The 24,382-nt window shown below is 40.8% G+C and overlaps 3 protein-coding genes across 3 annotated transcripts in view; all 3 read left to right on the forward strand.

Annotated features, from left to right (window-relative positions):
- Positions 1–3,336, forward strand: part of LOC117934954 (V-set domain containing T-cell activation inhibitor 1-like) — a 7,030-nt gene extending 3,694 nt beyond the window's left edge. Inside the window, exons 3-6 of the mRNA XM_034856979.1 lie at positions 135–348; positions 605–669; positions 1,883–2,002; positions 2,448–3,336. Coding sequence (XP_034712870.1) covers positions 135–348; positions 605–669; positions 1,883–2,002; positions 2,448–3,052 — 1,004 coding nt within the window. The 3' untranslated portion in view covers positions 3,053–3,336. The remainder of the gene's footprint in view (positions 1–134; positions 349–604; positions 670–1,882; positions 2,003–2,447) is intronic.
- A 6,106-nt stretch (positions 3,337–9,442) lies between these two features.
- On the forward strand, positions 9,443–14,494 carry LOC117934629 (endonuclease domain-containing 1 protein-like). Its single transcript, XM_034856454.1, has 3 exons — positions 9,443–9,505; positions 10,033–10,358; positions 13,673–14,494. Coding segments are annotated over exons 1-3 (1,128 nt in total). The 5' UTR covers positions 9,443–9,504; the 3' UTR covers positions 14,474–14,494.
- Positions 14,495–19,109: 4,615 nt separating this feature from the next.
- LOC117934974 (myelin-oligodendrocyte glycoprotein-like) lies at positions 19,110–23,216 on the forward strand. Its single transcript, XM_034857001.1, has 5 exons — positions 19,110–19,290; positions 21,157–21,534; positions 21,780–21,863; positions 22,248–22,372; positions 22,472–23,216. Exons 1-5 carry the CDS (start codon positions 19,188–19,190, stop codon positions 22,493–22,495), a joined length of 714 nt encoding a protein of 237 aa, XP_034712892.1. The 5' UTR covers positions 19,110–19,187; the 3' UTR covers positions 22,496–23,216.
- Positions 23,217–24,382: the final 1,166 nt, after the last annotated feature.

Below are 24,382 nucleotides of genomic sequence, written 5' to 3' on the forward strand. Positions count from 1 at the left end.
GAATAGTCTTACAGTAGAGCTCTCCGTGGGTAAGTTAGGGGTGACCCCCGAATAGTCTTACAGTAGAGCTCTCCGTGGTTAAGTTAGGGGTGACCACCTAATAGTCTTACCTTGTATAATTCTCCTTGTTGTAGGGGCAACCTCTGAGCCAAGACTGGCCGTAGTTCCAGGTGCGGGTGGTGTAGTGACTCTGCAGTGTGAAGCCGACTGCTGGTTCCCGATTCCTGAGATAACGCTTCTCGATGTTCAGGGAAACGTCCTCGATGCCGAAGAAACCAAGACCCCTCTCGATCCCAGAACGGGATGTTACACCGCCACAAGGAGAGCGACTTTACAGACTGCCAACAGGTTCTACAGCGTTTTAATACTCAGACCTAAGAGATGCATAAATGTGGTTCCAGCTTTAACTCTAGGTTGTCATTTACTTTGCTTCCCTCACCTGACACAATGAGACTGAAATATATTTTAATTTGAGCATTGTTACAGTCCGCTCATCACTCCACACAGATCGGATAGTTTCATCTGCTGACATTTTCCTAGCACAAACCTCAACATGTATCAACAAAAAACATCTAAACCTGTTTTTTGTGTTTTTGCATTACAGGGTCACTTGCAGAGTTCACCAGCCTGATATAAACAAGACGAAGTACGCAAATATTTACATACCAGGTAAGCTGAAGCTTTCAAGCAGCCATATTCTGCTCATTGTCAAGTTCATAATTGTAATTTGAGGTTGTACCAGAATAGGTTTCCATGGTTTCATTTTCAAAAAACACCATATTTTTGTACATTGCTGCACATCCTGTTTTCACCCTGTGTGTTTAGGTCTTGGTTTAGCCACAGAGTGACACATCTCACTTCTATACTATCTTTATTGGGAGCTGCACATGCTCAGTAGCTCGGTAAGATCCCATCAGCTAGATAACTAGATTTCTAGTCTCCAGCTTTGGTCAGTACAAGGCAGGAACAGCTGGGAGACTTCTGCTAGACGAGGGCCACTTGTTGAATATCTACAGAGCAAGGACAGGAAGTAGTTCTTTTGGAGATTATGGTCAATTTGTGGGTCTTGTAGCAGTGTTTTGCCATTGAGAACGAGCTAGCAGGCTACGGTCACCTTATCTCGGCTAATGACGTAGAAAGCCGTGCAGATTTTGAACAGCTCACCCGGAGACTGAAGACAGAGGACATTCAGAAACAGTATCTCACTCAAAAAAGCATGGATTGTTTTTTTGCCAAGTTTGTATGTGTGTGGAAGCACCAGAGACACAAAATAACACCCCAAGGCTATATCCTCGCTCATAGCTCCTCAGAGATCCCTACTCCACCCTCGCTCATAGCTCCTCAGAGATCCCTCCTCCATCTTCGATCATAGCTCCTCAGAGATCTATCATCCATCCTCGTTCATAGCTCCTCAGAGATCCCTCCTCCATCTTCGATCATAGCTCCTCAGAGATCCATCATCCATCCTCGTTCATAGCTCCTCAGAGATCCCTCCTCCATCCTCGCTCATAGCTCCTCAGAGATCCATCATCCATCCTCGCTAATAGCTCCTCATAGATACCTCCTCCATCCTTGATCATAGCTCCTCAGAGATCTTTCCTCCATCCTCGCTCATAGCTCCTCAGAGATCCTTCCTCCATCCTCACTAATAGCTCCTCAGAGATCCCTCCTCCATCCTTGCTCATAGCTCCTCAGAGATCCCTCCTCCATCCTCACTCCAGAGGCAGGATAAGGGCGGCCTTAATGAAGGAGGACCAGAGCAAAGAGCGAAGAGATATCAAATAAGAGACCTGATAATCAGCCTATGATATAAACTGCAACTTCTCATGTGTGGTCAGGTGAACTCTGTTTGGGGAACTTTAACACTTTATTTTAATTTCAGATGAATACATCAGATCCTGCACTCAAAACACCATCATCGCGGTTGTAGTTACCATACTCGTGTGTGGATCAAGCTCATGTGCATTAACTGCCCTCCTATGCAAGAAATGTGGCCACTCTGGTAAGTCGTTACACTTTTTGTTTGTTGAGAGGAGATAAGACGTGGTTTTGTGTGCAGCTGCTAAATCCTACAATTTTCTGCCAGCTTCTTCAGCCAAGTTCTTCTAAGACAAAGCTATGTGTATAGTACACATGATTATAGCTGCTTGTGTATGTACATATGTACCACTTGGGGGCGCCAAAGCTGTTTTGCTTAACTTCTGGCGATTAACCAACGGGTGATTGACAATAAAAGCCTTTACAGCAAATACAAGTGGAGACGTGGAGCTTTTGATATACACCAAGCACAGGATGAAATCAGTTTAATTCAAACATCAGCAACAGTATTTTTAAAACCGCAGACCAGGAAATATTCTTTTTATTTGTTTGATCATTTATAGTAACTGTAGTAACAATGGAAATGTCAGTGATGAAGTGATACATGTTTCTTTGTGTTTTCCACACAGTGGGGGGAGGTGAAATACAAAAAAGCCCAACACACAGCAATGTAGAAGGTCACAACCCGGGTGACCATGGTGACCACAGTGGAAACGTCTCCACTGAGCATGTGATGTCGAACCTTCCCGACAGCGAAAAGATCCGCCGACTGACCGAAGAGGTGAACCACCTCAGATCTAAACAATGTGTTGTGTACCAGCGTGGCCAGCCTACAGTCAACAACAGTCCCTCCAACCATTCAACAGACGTCTCCGAACCCACTAGCCCTACCCCAGACCCGTCTCCCCACAGGAACCATCCAAAAGCAGCGACCTCAACCAACGGCAACCGTCCAAAACCTGTCAAAAAAGAGTCAAAACCTGCCGTCTCCATACATATTCCAGCATCCGGCCCCGACATCCAGAGTAACAGGCCCGCTCCTCCGAGAGATAGAGCTGCTGCTTCTTCAGCTCCTTCAGATGCAACGCATGTCGGCCGTTCGAATAGCATGTCAGAGTCTCGTCCCGGTCCAAACAGCTCCAAGGTCCAACGCAGATACTCCACCTCAGGCCTGTCCAACCGCTTCACTCCTCTGGCAAATCTATCTGAAGAAGATGCGGAGCCGTTGCTGTAAATGAGAACGAATCCGATTGAGATCTGATTTTTTTCCTCTTTTAGAAAAATCCCAAACTGAGACCTGAGGTCAGAGCTGAAAGAAGAACTCAGTGATAAAAGACTTCGTTACAAGTAAAAGTCCAGCATTCATTCTTTTACTTAAATAGCCCCTATTATGCTTTTTTTGCAATTTTTCTCATCTTTAGTTTTTTTTTTGTGTATGTAAAGTACCAAAAAAAAACACATTTCACTCCACATGGAGTTTACTTTTAAACAGACGACACTTTTTGTCAACTGCCTGAAAACGATGTCACTGATCGGCCCGATCCATCACTTGAAGTGTGTGGTGGTGCTCATTTTACTGTTTTTGGGATGTTTCTGGGATACACAACCTCTAAAAACCTAGCGACCAGGTTCCAGATTGTAACCACACGCTTTCAAGAGCAAGCTATTAAAATGGCCGACGGTGCAGAAAAACCAAAAAAATGGGTTCTGGTCTCCGCGATGTAAGTCAAGTGAAGATGTGACTTTGTGACAAGTAGCATACAATGCTAACGAGAGACTTCTGTGATGTCAATGCAGTAAAAATGGAGCTACTTGATGAAGTTCATTCACCGCTGGCTACAAGCTAGCAATCAAACACAACATAAGCTGTCACTTGAATGGCATTTTTGAAATGACTGCTAGCTTAGCTACAAGCTATCAATCAAACACAACCAAGGCTGTCACTTGAATGCCGTTTTTGAAATGACTGCTAGCTTAGCTACAAGCTATCAATCAAACACAACCAAGGCTGTCACTTGAATGGCGTTTTGAGCTAACGTTAGCAAACAGACAATCATAGATAGCTAAAAGGTTTTTGAAATGAATTCCATCTTCTGTTAATGTTTGTAAAACGTTTATTATTTCATGGATTTCCCAAATTTCAGTATGACACGTTATGTCGTAAACCGTTTAAATCTGCACTCGACTCACATCGGGGAGTGACAGGGCCAACTTTGAATGTTGTTTACAAACCACATTGGATAATTACTCCTGTTTTTAAAGGTATAGTAAGTGGTGTTAATCCAATACACTTGTTGTCAAATTCAGTGATATCTCCTCCCGGTCACCTACCTCTCTGTTTTCTGTGTTTGCTGAAAATAATCTATACCAGTAGGCTACCACTGAACCAGCCAATCAGCAACAGGCAGCAACAGTTGATGGTCGTGGTGTGTGTGTGTGGCGGGGGGGGGGGGGCAGTTTGGGAATGTAGTTAGCACCCTCACCTCACTGGGTTTGACCCCGCAGGCGCCAGCTCGGACCCTGTGAGACATAAATATTTTAGATTATAGGTTGTAGCTCATTACATTTGCCTCAGGGATTTCAGCCGCGAGACCAAAGGGAGATCAAGCTGCCATAGCATTAAACACAGGGGGGGGGGGTCTTATAAATAATGGGATGTGTGAAGCACATTAACATGGCTTGTGATGTACATGTTTTCATAAAATAAGGAGGCATTATGGATTTTTACAAAATGCTCAGTACCTATAAGCCGCTCTTTCTGCATGTTTTTTTTTAAATACAACACATCCTGTGAACCAAAGATTTTCCAAGTGAGTGTATAGAAGTGTGTAGAAAGAAATGAAAAAAGCATCAGCGTTCTTGCAGTTTCTTTATGTAGATTCATTTAAGAAAAAAGCATTTGCCTTAATATATATGTTAATCATTGATTTTACGTACAAAACTTTTATTTCAAAAATGTGTACATGTTACACACATGTTACAGTACTTTTTAAAGCATGGGCTCGTTTACAGAGGCTCATTTTTATCCTGCGTATTAATGTCTTTAAATGAAACTATATTTTGTCAATTTTTTGCATGTTTTTAAAGCTTTTGTATAACATCAACAGAATGAAGAAGTGCCAGTTTTAATTTTGTTATCGCTGTTAACTCAGGTGGCTTCATTTCGTTATCTTGTGACTCAGCTTGATGATGTGTCATTGTTGTCTGAGACCTGAGGTTAGTGTTGAAAGAAGAACTCAGTGATAAAATACTCTGTTAGTAAAAGTTCTGCATTCATTCTTTTACTTAAAGAGCCCCTATTATGCTTTTTGTCATTTTGTCTGGTTGTCTTCCCAAACGTCTCTCTGAACGTTGTTCTCTTACTGTCCTGCTGCCAAATCCACGTGTCTGAAGGGAGGGACATAAAATATTGAGACACTCATCTAGAGCCGAGGGACGTGGAGAAAATCAAATATCACAACATATGTGACCAAATACATTGATATAAATATTGCAGTGTTTTTTGTTGTTGTTGCTTTTACAAAATTAGACTTTAGATGATCAATAACATGGATAGAATGACTACGTGGTTAATGGGAAATAATAGAAAAAGACATCACTTTAAAGTAATGTAGCTCTTAAAGCCAAGAGGAGACAATACTTTTGTCACATATAGCCTAGGTATTCTACATCTTACACCAGATTTAATTCCCTTCAGATGTTGCTGTTCACTCAACAGGATATTTTAGTTTATTCTGAATTCTACAAAGAGCCAATGGAGGGATACAATACCTGGGCGGATGTGGGACCCACGGCTAGATGTAGTCACCCTCATGTTTTCCTCTGGTCAAATTTGACCCATTTTCAGTTTTTTCAATCACAAAAAATGGGCCTTTGAAATAAGCGCTGGAAGTGTCAACATTAGAAATATCAAATACATTTAAAAAAAAACTCAAAAAAACACCCACAGCATTGAAAAAGTGACAGAAATTGTCAAAAAAAGCGACTATAGTGTTTTCTTTTTTCTTTTTCATGGTTGACGGGAAGACAACACAAGGGTTAACGGCCTGGCAGCTGCATCTGAATCAACTGGGAACAATTTAGAGCAGCTGACCCCTCTACTGTCAACAACAATAATCCAGACAGGAGAAATAAAGTGGGAACCAATAGTAATAATAATAATATAATAATAAATTGAATTTGTATAGCGCTTTTCCCGAGCTCAAAGCCGCTTAACAGAGTAGGGACGTAGTGGATGTAGAGTAGTAATGATGTGGATGTAAGTCGAGTGAAGATGTGACTTTGGGACAAGTAGCACACAATGCTAACGAGAGACTTCTGGGATGTCAAGGCAGTAAAATATGGACCTACATAACGAAGTTGGTTCACCGCTGGCTACAAGTTAGCATCCAACACAACCATGCTGTCAGTTGAATGGTGTTTTGAGCTAACGTTAGCAATCAAACAATCATAGATAGCTAAAAGGTTTTTGAAATAATTTCCATCTTCTGTTAATGTTTGTAAAGAAAAAAGTTTATTATTTCATGGATTTCACAAATTTCAGTATGACACGTTATGTGAATGGGGGGGGGGTCTTAAAAATAAAGGGACGTGTGAAGCACATTAACATGACCTGTGTTGTGCATGTTTTCATAAAAAAGGGGGCATTAGGGATTTTTTTTAAATGCTCTGTACCTATGAGCCTTTGTAACTCAAACTGTCAGGAAATGCTCTTTCTGCATATTTTAAAAATACAACACATCCTGTGAACCAAAGATTTCGGGGGGGGGGGGATTTGTTTCATTGAATCTCGTTTGTGAGGTGACCTTAAAACTGGTCACTTCATAAAAGAGGAAGAAGAATTTCTAAGAAAGATGCCTTTCAGGAAGTCATGAGAGAGATGTTTTTAGCACTGACGGAAGAAAACGAGAACAGTTTAAGGGATATCAGCTTTTTTTTAAAAGCTGGTTCCAGTTTTTGTAAGAGACTTTAAACTTGTTGTTGCCTCCAGTTCTCAGCAGCAACTTGGTCAGGACGTTATTACAGATAGAAAAAATGGCCTAAGCCACAAAAATAAGATTGAAGTTTTAACAGAACCAAATGAACCTATTATTGATCACGATGGAGTCATAAAAACATTCTGTGCGTAGAATAGATGCTCTGAAACATGCAAAAACAAAAACACTTCATCGTAGAGTTTCCTTAATTAAGCCACAATGAGCTGAAACAAAACTTTCCAACTTTCTCCAACAGTAGATCCTTCTACTTTTTCCATATTCTCTAACTATATTTCTTTAAAACTCACCATTAAAGCTAATTATAATTTTTATTTTTATTTTATTTCCAGCACTTCCTTGGCTGCTTCTCGTGCAATTATCCCTTATCTTACTTGTTTTCATCGTGGTGTTCTGTCATTTTATTGTTTATTGATAATATGTGTATTTTAGTTTTCTATCTAAAGGCTGCAGTCACAATTAATGTGTGAATATGAAGCTCAGTGGCTAACCGTCATGTTGTCCTTGGGTCAAATTGACCCGTTTTCCTATGTCAATGTTCTTTTTAATTCCCCAAAATAACATGATTGATTACACACAACGCTCTTTGGCAAGTACACATCTCTACTTTCATTTATGTTGGGACGTCTTATTCAATGTTATAGCATTTGAAAAACATATTAAAGTGTTTTTGAAATAGTATTGAGTAAAAGTTGAAAGTATTTGAACACCCTGCTATTTTGCAAGTTCTCCCACTTAGAAATCAAGGAGGGGTCTGAAATTGTCATCGTAGGTGCATGTCCACTGTGAGAGACATAATCTAAAAAAACAAATCCAGAAATCAAAATGTATGATTTTTTTAACTAGTTATTTCTATGATACAGCTGTAAATAAGTATTTGAACACCTGAGAAAATCAATGTTAATATTTGGTACAGTAGTCTTTGTTCGCGGATCCAGAGGTCAAACGTTTCCAGTAGTTTTTCACCAGGTTTGACACACCGCAGAAGGGATTTTGGCCCACTCCTCCACTCAGATCTTCTCTAGACCAGTCAGGTTTCCGGGCTGGAGTTTGAGCTCCCTCCAAAGATTCCCTATTGGGTTTAGGTCTGGAGACCGGCTAGGCCACACCAGAACCTTGATCTGCTTCTTCCAGAGCCCCTCCTTGGTTCTCCTGGCTGTGTGCTTCGGGTATTTGTCATGTTGGAAGACCCAGCCTTGACCCATCTTCAATGCTGTGAGGGAAGGAGGTTGTTCCCCAAAATCTTGCAATACATGGCGCCAGTCATCCTCTCCTTAATACAGTGCAGTCGCCCTGTCCCATGTGCAGAAAAACACCCCCAAAGCATGATGCAACCACCCCCATGCTTCACAGTAGTGATGGTGTTCTTGGGATGGTCCTCATCATTCTTCTTCCTCCAAACACGGTTAGTGGAATTATGACCAGAAAGTTCTATTTGGTCTCATCTGACCACACAACGTTCTCCCATGACTCCTCTGGATCATCCAAATGGTCATTGGCAAACTTAAGACGGGCCTTGACATGTGCTGGTTTAAGCAGGGGAACCTTCCGGGCCATGCATGATTTCAAACCATGACGTCTTGGTGTATTACCAACAGTAACCGTGGAAACGGTGGTCCCAGCTCTTTTCAAGTCCTGGACCAGCTTCTACCGTGTAGTTCTGGGCTTATTTCTCTCCTGTAGTTGGGATCATTGAGAACCCACGAGGTGAGATCTTGCATGGAGCCCCAGTCCGAGGGAGATTGACAGTCATGTTTAGCTTCTTCCATTTTCTAATGATTGCTCCAACAGTGGACCTTGATCACCAAGCTGCTTGGACATGTCCCCGTAGCCCTGTCCAGCCTTGTGGAGGTGGACAATTTAGTCTCTAGTGTCTTTGGACAGCTCTTTGGTCTTGGCCATGTTAGTAGTTGGATTCTTACTGATTGTATGGGGTGGACAGGTGTCTTTATGCAGCTAAAGTCCTCAAACAGGTGCTTATCTAATTTAAGATAATAAATGGAGTGGGGGGGTGACATTTTGAAGGCAGACTAACAGGTCTTTGAGGGTCAGAATTGTAGTTGATAGACAGGTGTTCAAATACTTATTTGCAGCTTTATCATACAAATAAATAGTTAAAAAATCATACATTGTAATTTCTGGATTTTTATTTTAGATTATGTCTCCCAGTGGACATTCACCTACGAGGACAATTTCAGACCCTCCATGATTTCTAAGTGGGAGAACTTACAAAATAGCAGTGTGTTCAAATACTTACAGTATTTTCCTTACTGTACACTCCTTAACATTTTAGTCTAAATAATTCCTAATTTCTGCTTTTCCAACTCAAACATTAGGTCACCATGAATTCCAAAATGAACTGTAAACTAAAGTTAGTGTTATGTAGTGTTGAAAATGTCAAAAAAGTAACAAACATTGAAAAAAAAGTGTCAAAGGTAAATCGGACAAAAACGTAAGAAAAAGTTAAAAACGTTGATAAAAAGCTTCAACAAAAGTGTTGATTTTCAGGAAGACAACACAAGGGTTAAAACACGGTTGAATGGGAGTAAACATATCACTGATCGTAAGAGTACGCCTCCTTTGATGCTCAGCAGAATATAAAAATCAGACTTCCTATTAACTTCAGCTCAGTTGACATTTGAGAAAGACCTAGAGACACCCGTTTGGCTGATAATAGAGAAACCAGAGGGACAGTAAGACTTATTTTAGACTTTTTTTCACCCTATTATGCTTCATTTTGTTCTTCTTCATATCTGTAATTTGAGTGAATACTACTTTGCTGAAAATACAAAACAGCACAGCTGTCATGTTAATGTTTTTGGACTTATAACAATCTCCTTCTGCTGATTTAAGGCTCTTTAAACAAATAAAATGCAGTTTACAACAACTGTTTATTGTATCTAAAGTGTATATTAATAAGCATGTTCTGAAATTTATCCACAGATTAAATTTTCATATATATAGATAGATTTTCCAAAAGTCCTATTTAAATGCAATGCAAAGTGCATTTATGTGGACACATTCAAAGTAATCTGTTACTATAATATCCATACAACTCACAACTTATTACTGTAAAACTTTACAAAATGAAAATAATAAATGAAATAAATGGTAATGTTGCCTCATTTTCATTGTTTATTTTAATTGGTTTTTATATTAACTTTTCATATTGAAGACACACATAAATAACAAGACCCAAACTCTTTTTGGCTTGACACAGTGTTGACGATGACATCGCTGAAGATGTGCAGCCTCCTCCTCCTCCTCCTCCTAACCACCGTTCCCACGGTAACTGAAGTGGTCAGGTCGATGTCGGACTGTGAAGGGTTTCTCCTCGACGAAACTCCACCAAATGTCCCGGGAATCTTGGAGGGAGGGAACATCTTGGACCAGAACCGATACAAACCCATTTGCCAGACCTTTGAAGCCAAAAGATGTTTTGTGACGCTCTACGACACCACGAACAGGATTCCCGTGTTTTCTGCCTACAAGTACACCGGGTCAGAGGGCAAGAGACCCAGAGACATTTGGAGAATAGAACTACAGGTGTGCTTTTTCATTTTTGACTACATTATTGTTCAACATATTGTATTTTTGGCTAACTACATACTCAATTCTACATCCAAAGAAACAGCCTGAGAACTGCATTTAGCTAAATAGTCACCTATAGTTGAACTAACTGGTATGCTACTGCAATTGAGCTGCAAAAAACAGTTGTGAACATAAACATTTTAAATTGCCCCGAGTTACTTTTCTCCTGCAATGTATGTTGAAAAATTACAGAAAGTTAACAAGGGGCCAGGCTGTTTCCTAGCAACACATTTCAATTGAAGACATCTATAATGATGCACACTAGGGGTGGGAATCACAGCCCACCTTATGGTACTAAACAATACATGGCTCGCAATGTAAATAAACAGCAATTCTGTGAAAATCAATGCATCGGTAGAAATTCTCATAAACAACACCTGTCGATATCAACAAAATGCCTGTTAAAAACAGTTAAAGACAGGGTTTCTCTCTTTATTAACTGCAAATCCAAACTTTCAGATAAAGGCACAAATCTGCACCACCAAAGTGTTTCACTCTGAATTAAAGGGGTGATAGAATGGTTGTATAGAGTATATCACGCTGTTCCTTAAGGTCTAATGATAGGGTATGTAACATTTGTTGGGCTGAAAATGTCGCTTTTGCTGTTCTTTTGGCCCTCATACTACCCTGCTAAATTGACCTGGCTTGAAACGAGAGGTGTTCTGCCTTACATGGTCTGCTCATGAAAATTTGATAAGCTCCGCGCTGATTGGTTGGTGTGCAACGAGCTTTGCTGCGGCTGACAGAGCAACAGAAGAAGAAGATGGAGACTTTAGCCGTTGAACGGAATCTGTTTGAGCCTGAATCAGAGGAAGGATCTGATGTAGAGGAGCAACCTGCCCGGAGACTGGACTCCTTCAGACTGGTAAGTTTGGTCATTTAGCATTTTCAACACATAGCCCAACATTAGCCGTCCTTTGTTATAATAGTGTAATACTCACACTTCAGTGTTGTAGCCTAAGAATAACTTTGTATTAGCCTTGTTTTTAGTATTGTAAGCAGCATAAGTTAATTTGCACACGGACAAATATTTTACAACTTGTACCCTCGCAGTTTCATTCAAGATGTCCAGTTGGCTGAAAAGTTAGTGGCCAGTTCATAGAGCTGCTCACAACTAGTCTCTTTGATTGTGATTATGAGTTACGTACATTATTTAACACGTAGTAGTAATATGTTATCTTACAACAGGACGTCCATTTAGCTGGACAGGAGACTACTATTTCTGTTCAGTTTGCATGCTACGTCTAAAGCATCATTACTACTCTCGTCTGTGTCAGTAGGTCAAATGTTATCTTGGAACTACTATCCTGCTGATTAGATCATCTGACTTTGAGATTATTACCTTCTTAAGATGTAATATGTAAAATTACAACTACGGTGCATCCATCTTACCTTGGCAGGCGTTCTTGTGGAAACTGTGCACAAATGCCCCAGGAGAGAGAAAATACTTGTTGCCAATAAATACCTCAGGTAACTAAAACTAGATACATTAACTCAAGCTACTTTCTGCTTTCTGCTCATTCAACATTATGAAATAAAAATAAGCTCATTGTTTGTTTTCACAGGTCATGAAAAGAATGACCCAGGTTCCTGAGGAGATAACCTGTATGACTCACCATCCTGGCCTTCATCCGGTGTGCCTCAATAAATATTCTTTGCCAAATGCAATGACTATTTACAGATTTGACCATGGCCAGTTGAGAATCAGAGGGATGGAAAGGTTGATACCATTGTTAGCAGTTCTATAACAATACCCATTGATTATTGGTTCAGCATTATTACAAAAACACAGAATTATCAACACAACAAAATTAAAAACTTTATTTAGTTTCAAAACAATCATCATTACTCTGAAATCTAAAAGATAAAGAATGTGATTGTCTACTACACCCTGTTCTCTTTGCAGACACATGGCTTATAGGACTTGGTGAGCTGGTGCTGGGTTTTTCTTGGTAGAAGTGTCCGTGTCGTGATCCCCTCTTGCGTCATGCTGCGTATACGGAGGGAATTTCTGGATGCTTCAGGGCAGTATGTCGGGATGTGTGCCTCTCGAGCTGAGCACAGGAATCTGCCAGACTGTTACCAGATAAGGAAGGGGGTCATGGATGATCTCCTCAAACACCAGTCGCATCAGGTCTAAGACATAACGTGTTGTGTGTGAAAAGTCATTTTTAGCACCTATACCCTTGCACTTTTGGTTTTGTTGTTTGTAGTGCGTAAAAAGTTATTTTTAGTGCCTATACCATGCACATTTTTATTTTTTGTTTGTAATAAAAAAACATATTTAAACTTACAAATTGTTAGCTGTCTTCACTTCTTTGACGGTGTAACCTCCCCTTTTGGCCATTGGGAACAGACGTCTGTACATTAGTTTCCCCTTGGCTGTCTTCCATTGTGGCTGCAAGATACAACCTGAAACAAAAAACATAAATTTTGTAACATAAATGTATTACCTTTTACACACACCAAGCGAAATACTCCAGTTGCTAAACCTCTAAGCTGTGCCAAAGCTGTACTCTAACCAGTGTTGTTACAAGTGCCTTACAGTCTTACAAAACCAGTTTCTGCAGACAATTTGTCCCCCATTCACATTTACCTTTTCTAAAGACTTGTTTTGCTGAATGACAAAGTTCATAGGGAGTGTACATACCTGCAAAAGGCATCTTCAACACACAATCTAGCATTCAGTCATACCTGTTGTATACAAAAACATTCCTACCTATTGTCCAAATTATTTTCACCATTATTTTTAAAATTACAGAACTATAGAGCCACTGGTGCAAACTTTGGATTTAAACGTGGCATCTGTTGTTTTCCTCCAACTGCTGTCCTCTCGAAAACCTCTTCCTCTTCCTCCCTCTCAAGTTTCCCTCCTTTGTGTGTTGAGCGCCGCCTCGTGGAGCCGTGAAGTACCAACGCTGGGAGCATAGTGGAGCAGTTTATCGTCTTGCACGAAGAACAACACATTGCTGTATTGATATTCTTCCCCCCCCCCCCCCCCCCCCCCCCCCCCCCCCCCCCCCCCCCCCCCCCCCCCCCCCCCCCCCCCCCCCCCCCCCCCACTGCCCACAGCGCCCACTATAAACCTTCTCAGTCTCTTCCTGAGGTTTCTTCCTCTTTCTTCCTGTTTAAGTCTTTATTGGGGGATTTTTCACACTGCATAAGATTGCTGAGTCAGTTTTAAATTATAAACTTTGTGTAAGCAATTGGTTATTGTACATTTAATCGACAATGCTCGTGTCAGTAACTTATCCTTCCTTTGGTTACAGCTTGAGGACATTACTGATCTCAAAAACATGTGGCTGGCGGCCTTCGAAAACCAGGCTCTGTATGATGATTACAACAAACAAGGGTTCGACAAAGGGCATCTGTTTCCAAGTTCTTATGGATTGACTGAAAAAGATAAGGAATCTACTTTTGCCCTTACCAACATCGTTCCACAAGTAGGCACATTCAATCAGGGAAGCTGGAGCCGAATGGAGAAATGTGTCAAATGTGTTCTGGATAAATACTGTGTCAACAGCACTGGTCTTAAAGAAGCCTTTTTGGTAACTGGAGCACAGCCCGGCCTTAACAACATTAACAACAGGGTTAATATTCCTTCCAGGCTCTGGTCAGCATTCTGCTGCTACAGTGAGAAGGAGAAGGGTTGGTTAGCAAGTGCACACTGGGGTGAAAACAGCCCTAATACTACAGATGAATATCTGCAGACTAAGACCTTGGCAGAGCTCCAGGATGAGCTGGGAATACAAGGGTTTCCTGGAATAAAATGTCCTCTCCAGACAACTGTCACTCCCTTATATCCAAAACTTGAAAAAAAAGAGTGTAAACTTGCATGCCCAAAACCCATTCCAACCACCACTACCTCTCCAAGTTCAACTTCTGTCCCTATTTCCACCTCATCTGCCCCTCTGTCCACCACATCTGTCCCTATTTCCACCTCATCTGCCCCTCTGTCCACCACATCTGCCCCTCTGTCCACCACATCTGCCCCTCTGTCTTCCACATCTGCCCCTCTGTCCACCACATCTGCCCCTCTGTCCACCACATCTGACCCTCTGTCCACCTAATCTGCCCCTATGTCCACCACATCTGACCCTCTGTCCACCTCATCTGCCCCTCTGTCCACCACATCTGCCCCTCTGTCCACCTCATCTGCCCCTATGTCCACCACATCTGCCCCTCTGTCCACCACATCTGCCCCTCTGTCCACCACATCTGCCCCTCTGTCCACCACATCTGCCCCTATGTCTACCACATCCGCCCCAACAAAAACTACTTCCACCACAACCACCACCACAACTACAAAGAAGAAAGATAAGGATGAAAACAAAAAGGAAAGTAAGCAGGAAGGAAATAATGGGAGGCCAGTAAGAGGAAATTCAGTTCCATCTTTACCTGGTGTAGATATTGTTGTAGGAGTAGTTGGTTCAGCTGCAGTTCCTGGTGTTGTTTTATTAACTTACACTGCAGGAACTGGTTCAGCTGCAGGAACTGGTATAGCTGCAGGGACTGGTTCAGCTGCAGGAACTGGTATAGCTGCAGGAACTGGTTCAGCTGCAGGAACTGGTATAGCTGGAGGAACTGGTTCAGCTGCAGGAACTGGTTCAGCTGCAGGAACTGGTATAGCTGGGGGAACTGGTATAGCTGAAGGAACTGGTTCAGCTGCAGGAACTGGTTCAGCTGCAGGAACTGGTATAGCTGGAGGAACTGGTTCAGCTGGAGGAACTGGTTCAGCTGCAGGAACTGGTATAGCTGGAGGAACTGGTATAGCTGGAGGAACTGGTTCAGCTGCAGGAACTGGTATAGTTGGAGGAACTGGTATAGCTGGAGAAACTGGTATAGCTGGAGGAACTGGTTCAGCTGCAGGAACTGGTATAGCTGGAGGAACTGGTATAGCTGGAGGAACTGGTATAGCTGGAGGAACTGGTATAGCTGGAGGAACTGGTTCAGCTACAGGAACTGGTATAGCTGGAGGAACTGGTATAGCTGGAGGAACTGGTTCAGCTGCAGGAACTGGTTCAGCTGCAGGAACTGGTATAGCTGGAGGAACTGGTATAGCTGGAGGAACTGGTTTAGCTGCAGGAACTGGTATAGCTGGAGGAACTGGTTCAGCTGCAGGAACTCTTTTAGCTGCATTAGCTGGTTCAGCAGGAACTGGTTTAGCAGGAACTGATTGGGAACCTGACACTGGTGAAGTGGGGATAGGGAACCTGACACTGATGAAAGTGGGGATAGGGAACCTGACACTGATGAAAGTGGGGATAGGGAACCTGACACTGATGAAATTTGGGATTGGGAACTTTACGCTGATGAAATTGGGGATTGGGAACCTGACACTGATGAAAGTGGGAATTGGGAAGAGACTGAGGAAACTTACTTCTAATTATCAAACTAGCACAGCTGCCTTTGAAAGCCTCAATTCTTCTCATCCAACCATTTATGTTCCTCAGTCAAACTCCACTAGTCCTCCAACTTCAATCGTTCATCACATCATCTCCGCTCATACTCCACCTTCCCATTTAGCTCCTTCTCAAACCTCAAGACCTCCAACGATGTTTGACCCTCCTGTTCCTTTTTCCAATTCCTCCATCCTCTGTCCTTCTATTAAACAAATGTATTTTTCTCACTATTACCAGAATGTCCTTGCCTACTACCACGTGTTATACCAATACCAGAATAACTAACAGCAGGTGTTTTACGCTGAAGTATTATCAAATTTGACATTATATCCTAATCAAGCAATGATGGTAACTAACGTTCAGTGAAAAATGTTAATGTTAAAATTATAAAATGAATGAATTTATCTTCCTCTTCAATGTTTTTTTTAATTTTCTAATCAATTTCTTTGCCTTATGTAAATCACTTTTAAATCACATGTGTGTTGAAAAAGCGCTATGCAAATAAACTTGATTTGTTCAAAATTAAAGTCCATACAAACAATATTTAAAGCCAGTGGATTTATTACAGGACCAGTGTTAAGGTGCACCAGATTGAAAACCAGCTCCACTGGATCGCCCAAATGGATCTGAGCCACAAAGACATAACTCAGGTTTCCCATAACATTCATCTTCATTGAACCTTTTATAGTCCATATAGAAGTAAAGCTGCATAAGATCAGCAAAATTCTTCTTCTCTTGACAGTTTTAACATGCAGTTACACACATACGTCACATATACCCATGCATTACTTTGAGACTCCCAGAGGTTGTTTGTTCAAGTAGCAATTATGACCTATGACCTCTGTCTGTACCGGGCTATGGGGATGTTTTATACTTGCAGGCCTCATCTCAAAGTTAACGGGACACTGTGTATTATGGCGCTTAGAGGTTCATCACTGGTTTTACATATACTTTAATTTTTACTATTTAATCAGGAAATCTGATTGAGATCAAGATCTCATTTACAATTGAGACCCGAGTAACAAGATAAACATTACACACAAATCCATCCATCTATATTCATCCGCTTATCCTGTGTCGGGTCACGGGGGGGGGGTAACAGCATCCAGAAGTGGACCCCAAACTTCCCTTTCCTGAGCCACATCAACCAGCTCTGACTGGGGGATCCCGAGGTGTTCCCAGACCTGGCTGGAGAACCCAAATACAATTAAATGAAAATAAGATACAGTTAAATATCAAGACAGCAGAATATAGACATATTAGGATTATGTATAAACATTGAAATACAAATAAGTTAGATAAATATGTTCTGATTGGCTTTGAAGGCAGTAAGAAGGCTAAAGATGTTGTTTATTTTATTCAATTAATCCTATTATTGGAAAAGTTCCACATTCACAAGAAGAAATGGGCAGACTCCAAACCATGCTATGAATTTGAATTCTTTCAAGAAATGCACCAATACAGCAACACTATAAGAGGCATTAAGAGCATGAAGGCAATTAAGACTGGAATTGTGTTTGATACATTTTCCATGTACCGGTGATACATTTGACTTTATTTGCACCACACTTTTCTTTAACTTTTTATTTATTTTGATTTATATACATATTTTTCTGTGTATAAACATCTCTGGTTTTGACCTTTGAATTATACATACTGGCTATGTAACTGTTCTTTGTTAATAAAAAAAACTAAAACATGTGAGAATTCAGACACTACATGTGCTGCTAGCCTGTGTGAAGAAACTAGAGTTGGTGGAACAAGCAAGATACGTTTCTAAAAAAAAAGTCCAAACAACCAGCTGATCAGGAAGTGTTTTTTAAAGAATGGTGAAACAGTATTTCCTTATGTTGTTGCCAGGACAGTAACAACATACCATGAGAGAACAGCTTGTGCATTTAAGGTTATTTCCTTTCTAGATTAATCTTAACTCAAAGAACAGGAGTCACGGGCACTCAGGGAGATTTTTAGATCTTTTTCAGATAAAGCATTGATTTGGTCGTTTGCCAGTTAAGACATTTAGTTTAATCCTCCTACCGACTGGAGTATAAACATGCACACCCCAGATGTCATTTTGAAAGTCGGTTTTACTGAGACCAATGTTTAAATATAAAATATTAAAAAGTGTTCGAATTTGAATGACGGTGTTTATAAATTATTTTATTGTGACCCCGGTTGGTTTCACCCAAAAAAATTAACACAAATGTTATTGTGAAATTACTGAAAACTAAATGAAAGCAGAATTAATGGATGTTAAATAAACTTTTACATATTATAATGATGTGTGCTGATATGTACCTGGTATATTAGCTGCGATGTGTATTAAAGGGAAGTGTATATTTTGCATTTTAAAAAACATGCAAATTGACAAACCTTTCTCAAATACTAATAATCAGATTTATTTTAGATGACATACTTGCATGGTTGATGGTTGTTTCAGGGTTTACTTTAATGCAAAAACGTGCATCTGGCGGAATTTCCTGCAGCACTGGAGAAGTCCAGGAAGTGGAACATCACGGATGTAGACCACCAAGGTAGCCATCAGCTGTGTGTTATCTCCTATCAAACACCTACCTCTCCGTCTCTGCTGGTTGGGAATGGTTGAGATTTCTCTTGCACATCTACCAGAAGACTTACAACTTTCAGACACGTTGCTCACGTCACATCTACGTTGTCAAGCTCAGTTGGAGGCTGCGCAGTAACGCCTAGCCATCACCGGGAAAGAGCTCCTAATAGACTTCACCGGTCTCCGTCCGGAACAACGGGATCTGTTAGTCCATTTCTTTAACTGTCTATGATATAGTAGAACTCTAACGAGCTCCCTAAATGTCATTTAAAAGAAGATAATATCACATTGTCTTGCTAGAGTCAGTTTAGCACTAATTTTAAAACGGTTGGTCACATATGGTATCATTTGTGTTCAACAGTTTGATACATATTTTTACACGACGTTTTGTGCTTTGCTTAATTACCTACCGAAGTATAGAAAACTTCGAAGTTTCTATTAGCCACAAATTCATGTAGACTAATTCAAACTATGTTTCGAAAAAAGCCTAGATTTCTAGGTTTCCTCAATCTTTAATTTAAAGTTATTCTAAATTGTTATTTTTAGTAATGTTGTCATAATCAATGAGTCATGATGATGACCTCAAAACCTAATAACATCTTGTGATCGGAAACCTGGCTGGTGGTTTCCCTCAAAAACTAAATCCCACATGTTAAACCATTGCTAGGACCTATAGTCTATAAAAAATATAAAAATAAACGGGGCGTGACTTATGAGCGTGTGAAACCAGACGGGTGTGTGTGTCTCACTGCCGGTGCGTGAGAGCAGCCTCACATCTCAGCTTCCTGTCCGTCTGTAGTAACGTAACGTCTTCAAATGGAGGTAGAGAAGCTGAGTTGCAGCGTTTCTCTCTCTCCTGTAATCCTCCACTCCACTCTGGTCGTCATACTGCTGATTGTCGGCTTCGCAGCTGTTGAAGGTAAGCTCACACAATATGTTGTTACCACAGCAACGACTACAAACTAATAATAGGCCTATGTTCATCTTTAAAGATAGATTATTTTTAACAGGTAAACAAGGAAAGATGTAACAATTTGTCTCCTGTTCTCTTATTCTGGGATGTGTGTTTCTCTACACTATTTGATAACTGCTGCTTAAATTGGATTTGCTGAGATGATAATTCAATTTTTGAATTTTTTTACATAGAACTACTCATTTGTCTTCTAATCGTTTGGAGTGATAATATTAAAGGGGCCAAACTACTGTGATACACAATGGCTTATCATCATTAAATCACTTTATCAGGTACACCTGTTGCATTCTCTGCCATAATCTGCCTTTTACATGTTTAAAATGTTTATTTTTTATATGTCAAGTAACAGAGTAGGCCTGCTATGTGGGTTTTGACAGAGAAGTCACAACTTCTGTTCGCCTTCTTGTCAGCTTGACTTGACCTTTTTAGGCAATACATTAACATTAACATTATCAGCAGTCTATTTATAACTTGTTTAAGCCTGTGATGTCTGACTCTGGATGATCTCAGACCCCATTGCTGTGTCATCAGGGGTTGCTGTGGTTTACACCCTTGGTCTGGTTGAAACCCGGTTGCTATGTTCTGTGTTGCGCACGTGTTTTAACATAGTTTTAATGTCATGGTTTGAGTGGGAGGGGACAATACTGTTAAGATAATTGTATTACTAATAGTTTAATTTTTCAATTCAATTCAATTTTATTTATAGTATCAATTCATAACAAGAGTTATCTCAAGACAGATAGACCACACTCCAGAATTTACAAGGACCCAACAGTTCTAGTAGCTTCCTCCAGAGCAAGCAACAGTGCGACAATGGCGAGGAAAAACTTCCTTTTAGGCAGAAACCTCGGTCAGACCCAGGCTCTTAGTAGGCGGTGTCTGACGGGCCGGTTGGGGTTGGAATGAAGAGTAGAAATAACAAAAATAGAAAAAATTAGTAGTCTGTAGCAGTTCTTTGTAGTAGTTCATGGCTTAGCAGGACGCTGTGGGCATTACAAGGCACAGCAGGACGTAGCAGGGCACTGCAGTGTAGCAGTAGAACATGGCATAACAGAACATGGAGCGGGACCAAGGCGACAGCTGCTACCCTGATTTTGGAGCCTCTCTGATCCAAGGGAACATTCTGGGGGAAAAGAACATAAGGACTCCGGGGAATGACTCCCCAGAGCTAGGTTAGTAACAAGCATTTCTGGGACATGGATGCACATAAATGAAAAGATGGAAAGATAGAGGAGCTCAGAGTATCAAAATGAGTCCCCAGTTGTCTAAAACTATTATTACAGCAAAACCAAGAGAGACAAGGTCAAGAGAGCTCCAGCCCAGTCAAATCATCAATTTTTGACATCCCAATGAAAAATGGTTTACAGCTAAAAATATAGCTACGATTGTTTTGATAATTGATTGATCTTGTGAGTCATTTATCAAGAACAAACTTAGATTTTTCAGCTCTTATCTGTTTTATATCATAGTAAACTCAAAATGTTTGGGTTTTGACCATTGTTGGACCAAACAAGGCATTTGAAGACGACCCCTTGCTTGGAAACTAACTAACTGGGATTTTAACATTTTGAAAACCAAACTAATCCCCGATTAATTGTAATAATAAATGGGAAGTTAATCAGTATGCTAACATGAAACAAATGTGCAAATGTAAGCTTAAGTTATTGGTTCAGGAAACTGGGTATGAATGTAGGAATGTTTTCACACTCATGTGAAACAATAATGGATATGTTTACATCATCAGCATACAGCGAAACAGATCCCAGACTTCAATGGCTTCAGCAGATTTTAAATTGATCCTTCATTGCCCAGGTGACTCCCACGTGGTTGGTCCAGTTCAGCCAATTGTGGCTGCTCCGGGTGATGACGTCATTCTGCCTTGTCACGTGGAGCCTCCGGAAACCGTGGCAGGAATGACGGTGGAGTGGTCGAGGCCCGACCGTCAGCCGGACCCCAGAGACCGCCTGAGCCGGGTCGAATATGTGCATCTCTACCGGGACACTCGCGAGGTCCCGGACATGAAGATCTCGTCGTACGTGGGTCGGACGGAACTGTTCACAGAAGGCCTGAGACACGGCAACATATCGCTGAAGATCATGAACGTGACGCTTGCAGACAGAGGGAGATTCAGATGTTTCATCCCAAAGTTACACGGCCAAACACAGTGGTCAGTTGTTCAGCTTGTCGTTGGTGAGTTAGTCTTTTAAAAGTTTGTGATGCAGATTAAAGCTGCAATACTAATGTTGACTTGAATTTGATCATATCAACATTTTGTCTTGTCTATACAGTGCTAAAATACAATACATACAAGATCAGTGCCTTGAGTATCTTGTTGTCAACAACCTTTGTTCCTGGTGCCCTGTAGCAAAAGGCTGTTGTCTCCTTTAAATATTATTGTAAGTCATTGCACTCTTTGTAATTTTGTTTTTTTCCAGAACAAAAATCTCCTACAACCGAGACGCCTCTGCAACCCAGAAGTCACCAAACCTCTCATCCAAGGAAAGAGGCAAATGGTAAAGGTGAGAAAAAGTCTTAAAATAGCAATGTTATTAGTACAAATATTAGGTTTTAAGTTTCTTTATTCCAGTTTCACAAGCATTTATTGTCAGTAGCAGACTCCGCCATTCCTGCTTTTACCGCCCCACTGCCCATGTTTCACTATAAAAGCGTAGAAATACTCAAGAACTACTCGATAAACAACAATCACTTTGTTGTGATGTTAAACTGCTCTTGCTTTTACCAACGTTGACTACTGGCGTCACCGAATCAACAGGACCAATAGGAGAAGGATTATTACTTCAGTGTCGGTGCTTTGGCTTGTTTCAAACACTGACACTGAATCACATTCATGTAGTGTGTTAGCTCTCATCATTGTTGTTTTTTTTACATTTTGTTTTGGTCAGGTGATTTGTCGCGTCAGAACATTATGATCCCAGTCGTGGTTGTCTGCGTTGTCTTCCTGATGATCCTGGGTGTTGGAGTCATAAGATATTCACCACAGGGTGTCACAAGGTGTCAAAAACACAAAGTAAGTCAGAATCAATTTTGAGTTTGTTTAAGAAAACACACATTTCCTTTCTCTCAGTTGACTAATTATTACTTTCTTTTGTTTAAATTGTCCCTCCAGCTGATATTGGTACCGACTGTCTAGTATTGGTAGACACCGACAAAGATGAAAACACTGCCCCGCTTTTCTCAGCTCCTTTTTCTCAAGATATGTCCAATTAGTTGAAGGATTCAAACTAGCAACTCTTCCAGCTGCAGATGGACTCACTGGATCTGCAGAAGCGAGGTTTTTTATGTTGTGGAAGAAAGCAGACGTCCACCCAAAGTCTTGTAAGTTTCTCCGATTTGAACTCTGACTGTGTGACATCTGCAGAGTCTAAGATGTGAAATAGAAGATCTCTGACATGTACAGTTGTTCACTTCATGTCATGAAGGGGAAATTAAATTGAAAGGCATCAGGGTTATTTGCATCGGCTGTCTGGACTGAAACTAGTTTTTTTATAGTCTCACCTGATTTGAATTTTGCTTCCATAGCATTGCATGTGGCTTTTAGTAGGACCTGGCAGGAGTGAGTCACAGCTAAGTTTACATTTGAAATAGTCAGACATTGTTCATCATGGAAAAATAAAGGCTTTTCTGTTTTGCTACTTCCCTTACTTGTTATTTAATTCTGTTCTAATTTAATTATGTGTTGTCTTTTATGTGTGTGACATGAAGAGGCTGTTGTGAAATAGGAGATATAAACCTTGTAACAGTGGCTGTCAAGTGCCTCTTATGTCTTAACTTATTCTAAACTCTTGTTCTGTTGTTATATACTGTTTTTATTGTAAGATGTTCCAATAAAAGCAGGCATGTTATTGGTTAAACATTGTTTTTGTGATCTAACAGATAACCTTTGTTAAAGACTTGTCGGTTTTTTGTTGTGTGAAGTAATTATGAGCACATTTGTTTAATCAGATGTTTAAAGCTACCTCTTGTGTAGCAAGCACATTGCTTGCATTGCAAGTTCCTTGAACTTATGTTTTAGGATATAGATCAGGCTTTTTATTTTAGCCTCATAGCTTTCCTTATTTCTGTCCCTTTTTGTGTTATTGATTCAATTCATCGTTTGCACTTTAGATTCTTCAGCGAAGGTTGTTGACTTTCTTGTGTAAGTCTTTCTCAGATGTGACTTCTTGACGATTTTGTTGTTTTAAATCAAAGTCAATTTGATGAATAATTGCCACAAGTAAAGTTCATACAATAAATAGTTGCCTAATCGTTTCATTTTTCATTTTTTCACAGTGTGTTTACATAATATGAGCTGTGACTAATATATCTGGGCTGAAGGTTGTGTAATGTCAGCTGCTTAACTCTGTGACAGTAATTAGATAAAGGTACTTTACTGTCACATACACATACAGTACATGTAGCAAATTTCATTTTCTCATTCAACCCACCCCTCATGGGAGCAGTGGGAAGCCCGGGGAACCCCCGATCTGAGCCAGTGCCTTGATTGACTGGAGAACCCAGTCTACATGTTTTTGATGGTGGGGGAAACCAGAGATACCCACACAAACATGGGAGAACACCCACATCCACACAGAAAGACCCAGATTCAAATCTAGAACCTTCTTGTGAGGCCACAGGGCTAACCATTGGGCCACCATGCTGCAAAAATGTGCTTATGTAATACCTTCAGTATATTATGTTCATATGTTTTGTTTTCAAAACATGAAAGTTGAAAGCTTTTGGCAATACTAGTTGTAGGCTCCAGGTATTAAAGGTCCTGGTGGCAAGGTGGAGGCTGGGGGGGGGGGGCCTTGACCAACTGCCACTTTGCTAATTTGAAAGCAATGATGTCTCTCTCTCTCTCATGGGGGGGGGGGGGGGGGGGGGGGGGGGGGGCAAATTCTCTGGGCGGGCAAAGCAGAGAAAGGAGAGGGAACCTTGCCCGTATGACCTCATAAGGGGCAAGATTTCAGATCGGCCCATCTGAGCTTTCATTTTGTCAAAGGCAGAGCGGGATACCCAGGGCTCGGTTTACACATAT

The sequence above is a fragment of the Etheostoma cragini genome, chromosome 19 (assembly GCF_013103735.1).
Source record: "Etheostoma cragini isolate CJK2018 chromosome 19, CSU_Ecrag_1.0, whole genome shotgun sequence".
Classification (NCBI taxonomy): domain Eukaryota; kingdom Metazoa; phylum Chordata; class Actinopteri; order Perciformes; family Percidae; genus Etheostoma; species Etheostoma cragini.

Coding starts and splice junctions, on each gene's coding strand:
- LOC117934629 (XM_034856454.1), top strand. Junction 10,359..13,672: donor TTTGGAGAATAGAACTACAG/GTGTGCTTTTTC, acceptor CTTTGGTTACAG/CTTGAGGACATTACTGATCT.
- LOC117934974 (XM_034857001.1), top strand. CDS start 19,188: ATGGAGGTAGAGAAGCTGAGTTGCAGCGTTTCTCTCTCTCCTGTAATC. Junction 19,291..21,156: donor CGGCTTCGCAGCTGTTGAAG/GTAAGCTCACAC, acceptor TTCATTGCCCAG/GTGACTCCCACGTGGTTGGT. Junction 21,864..22,247: donor GAAAGAGGCAAATGGTAAAG/GTGAGAAAAAGT, acceptor TGTTTTGGTCAG/GTGATTTGTCGCGTCAGAAC.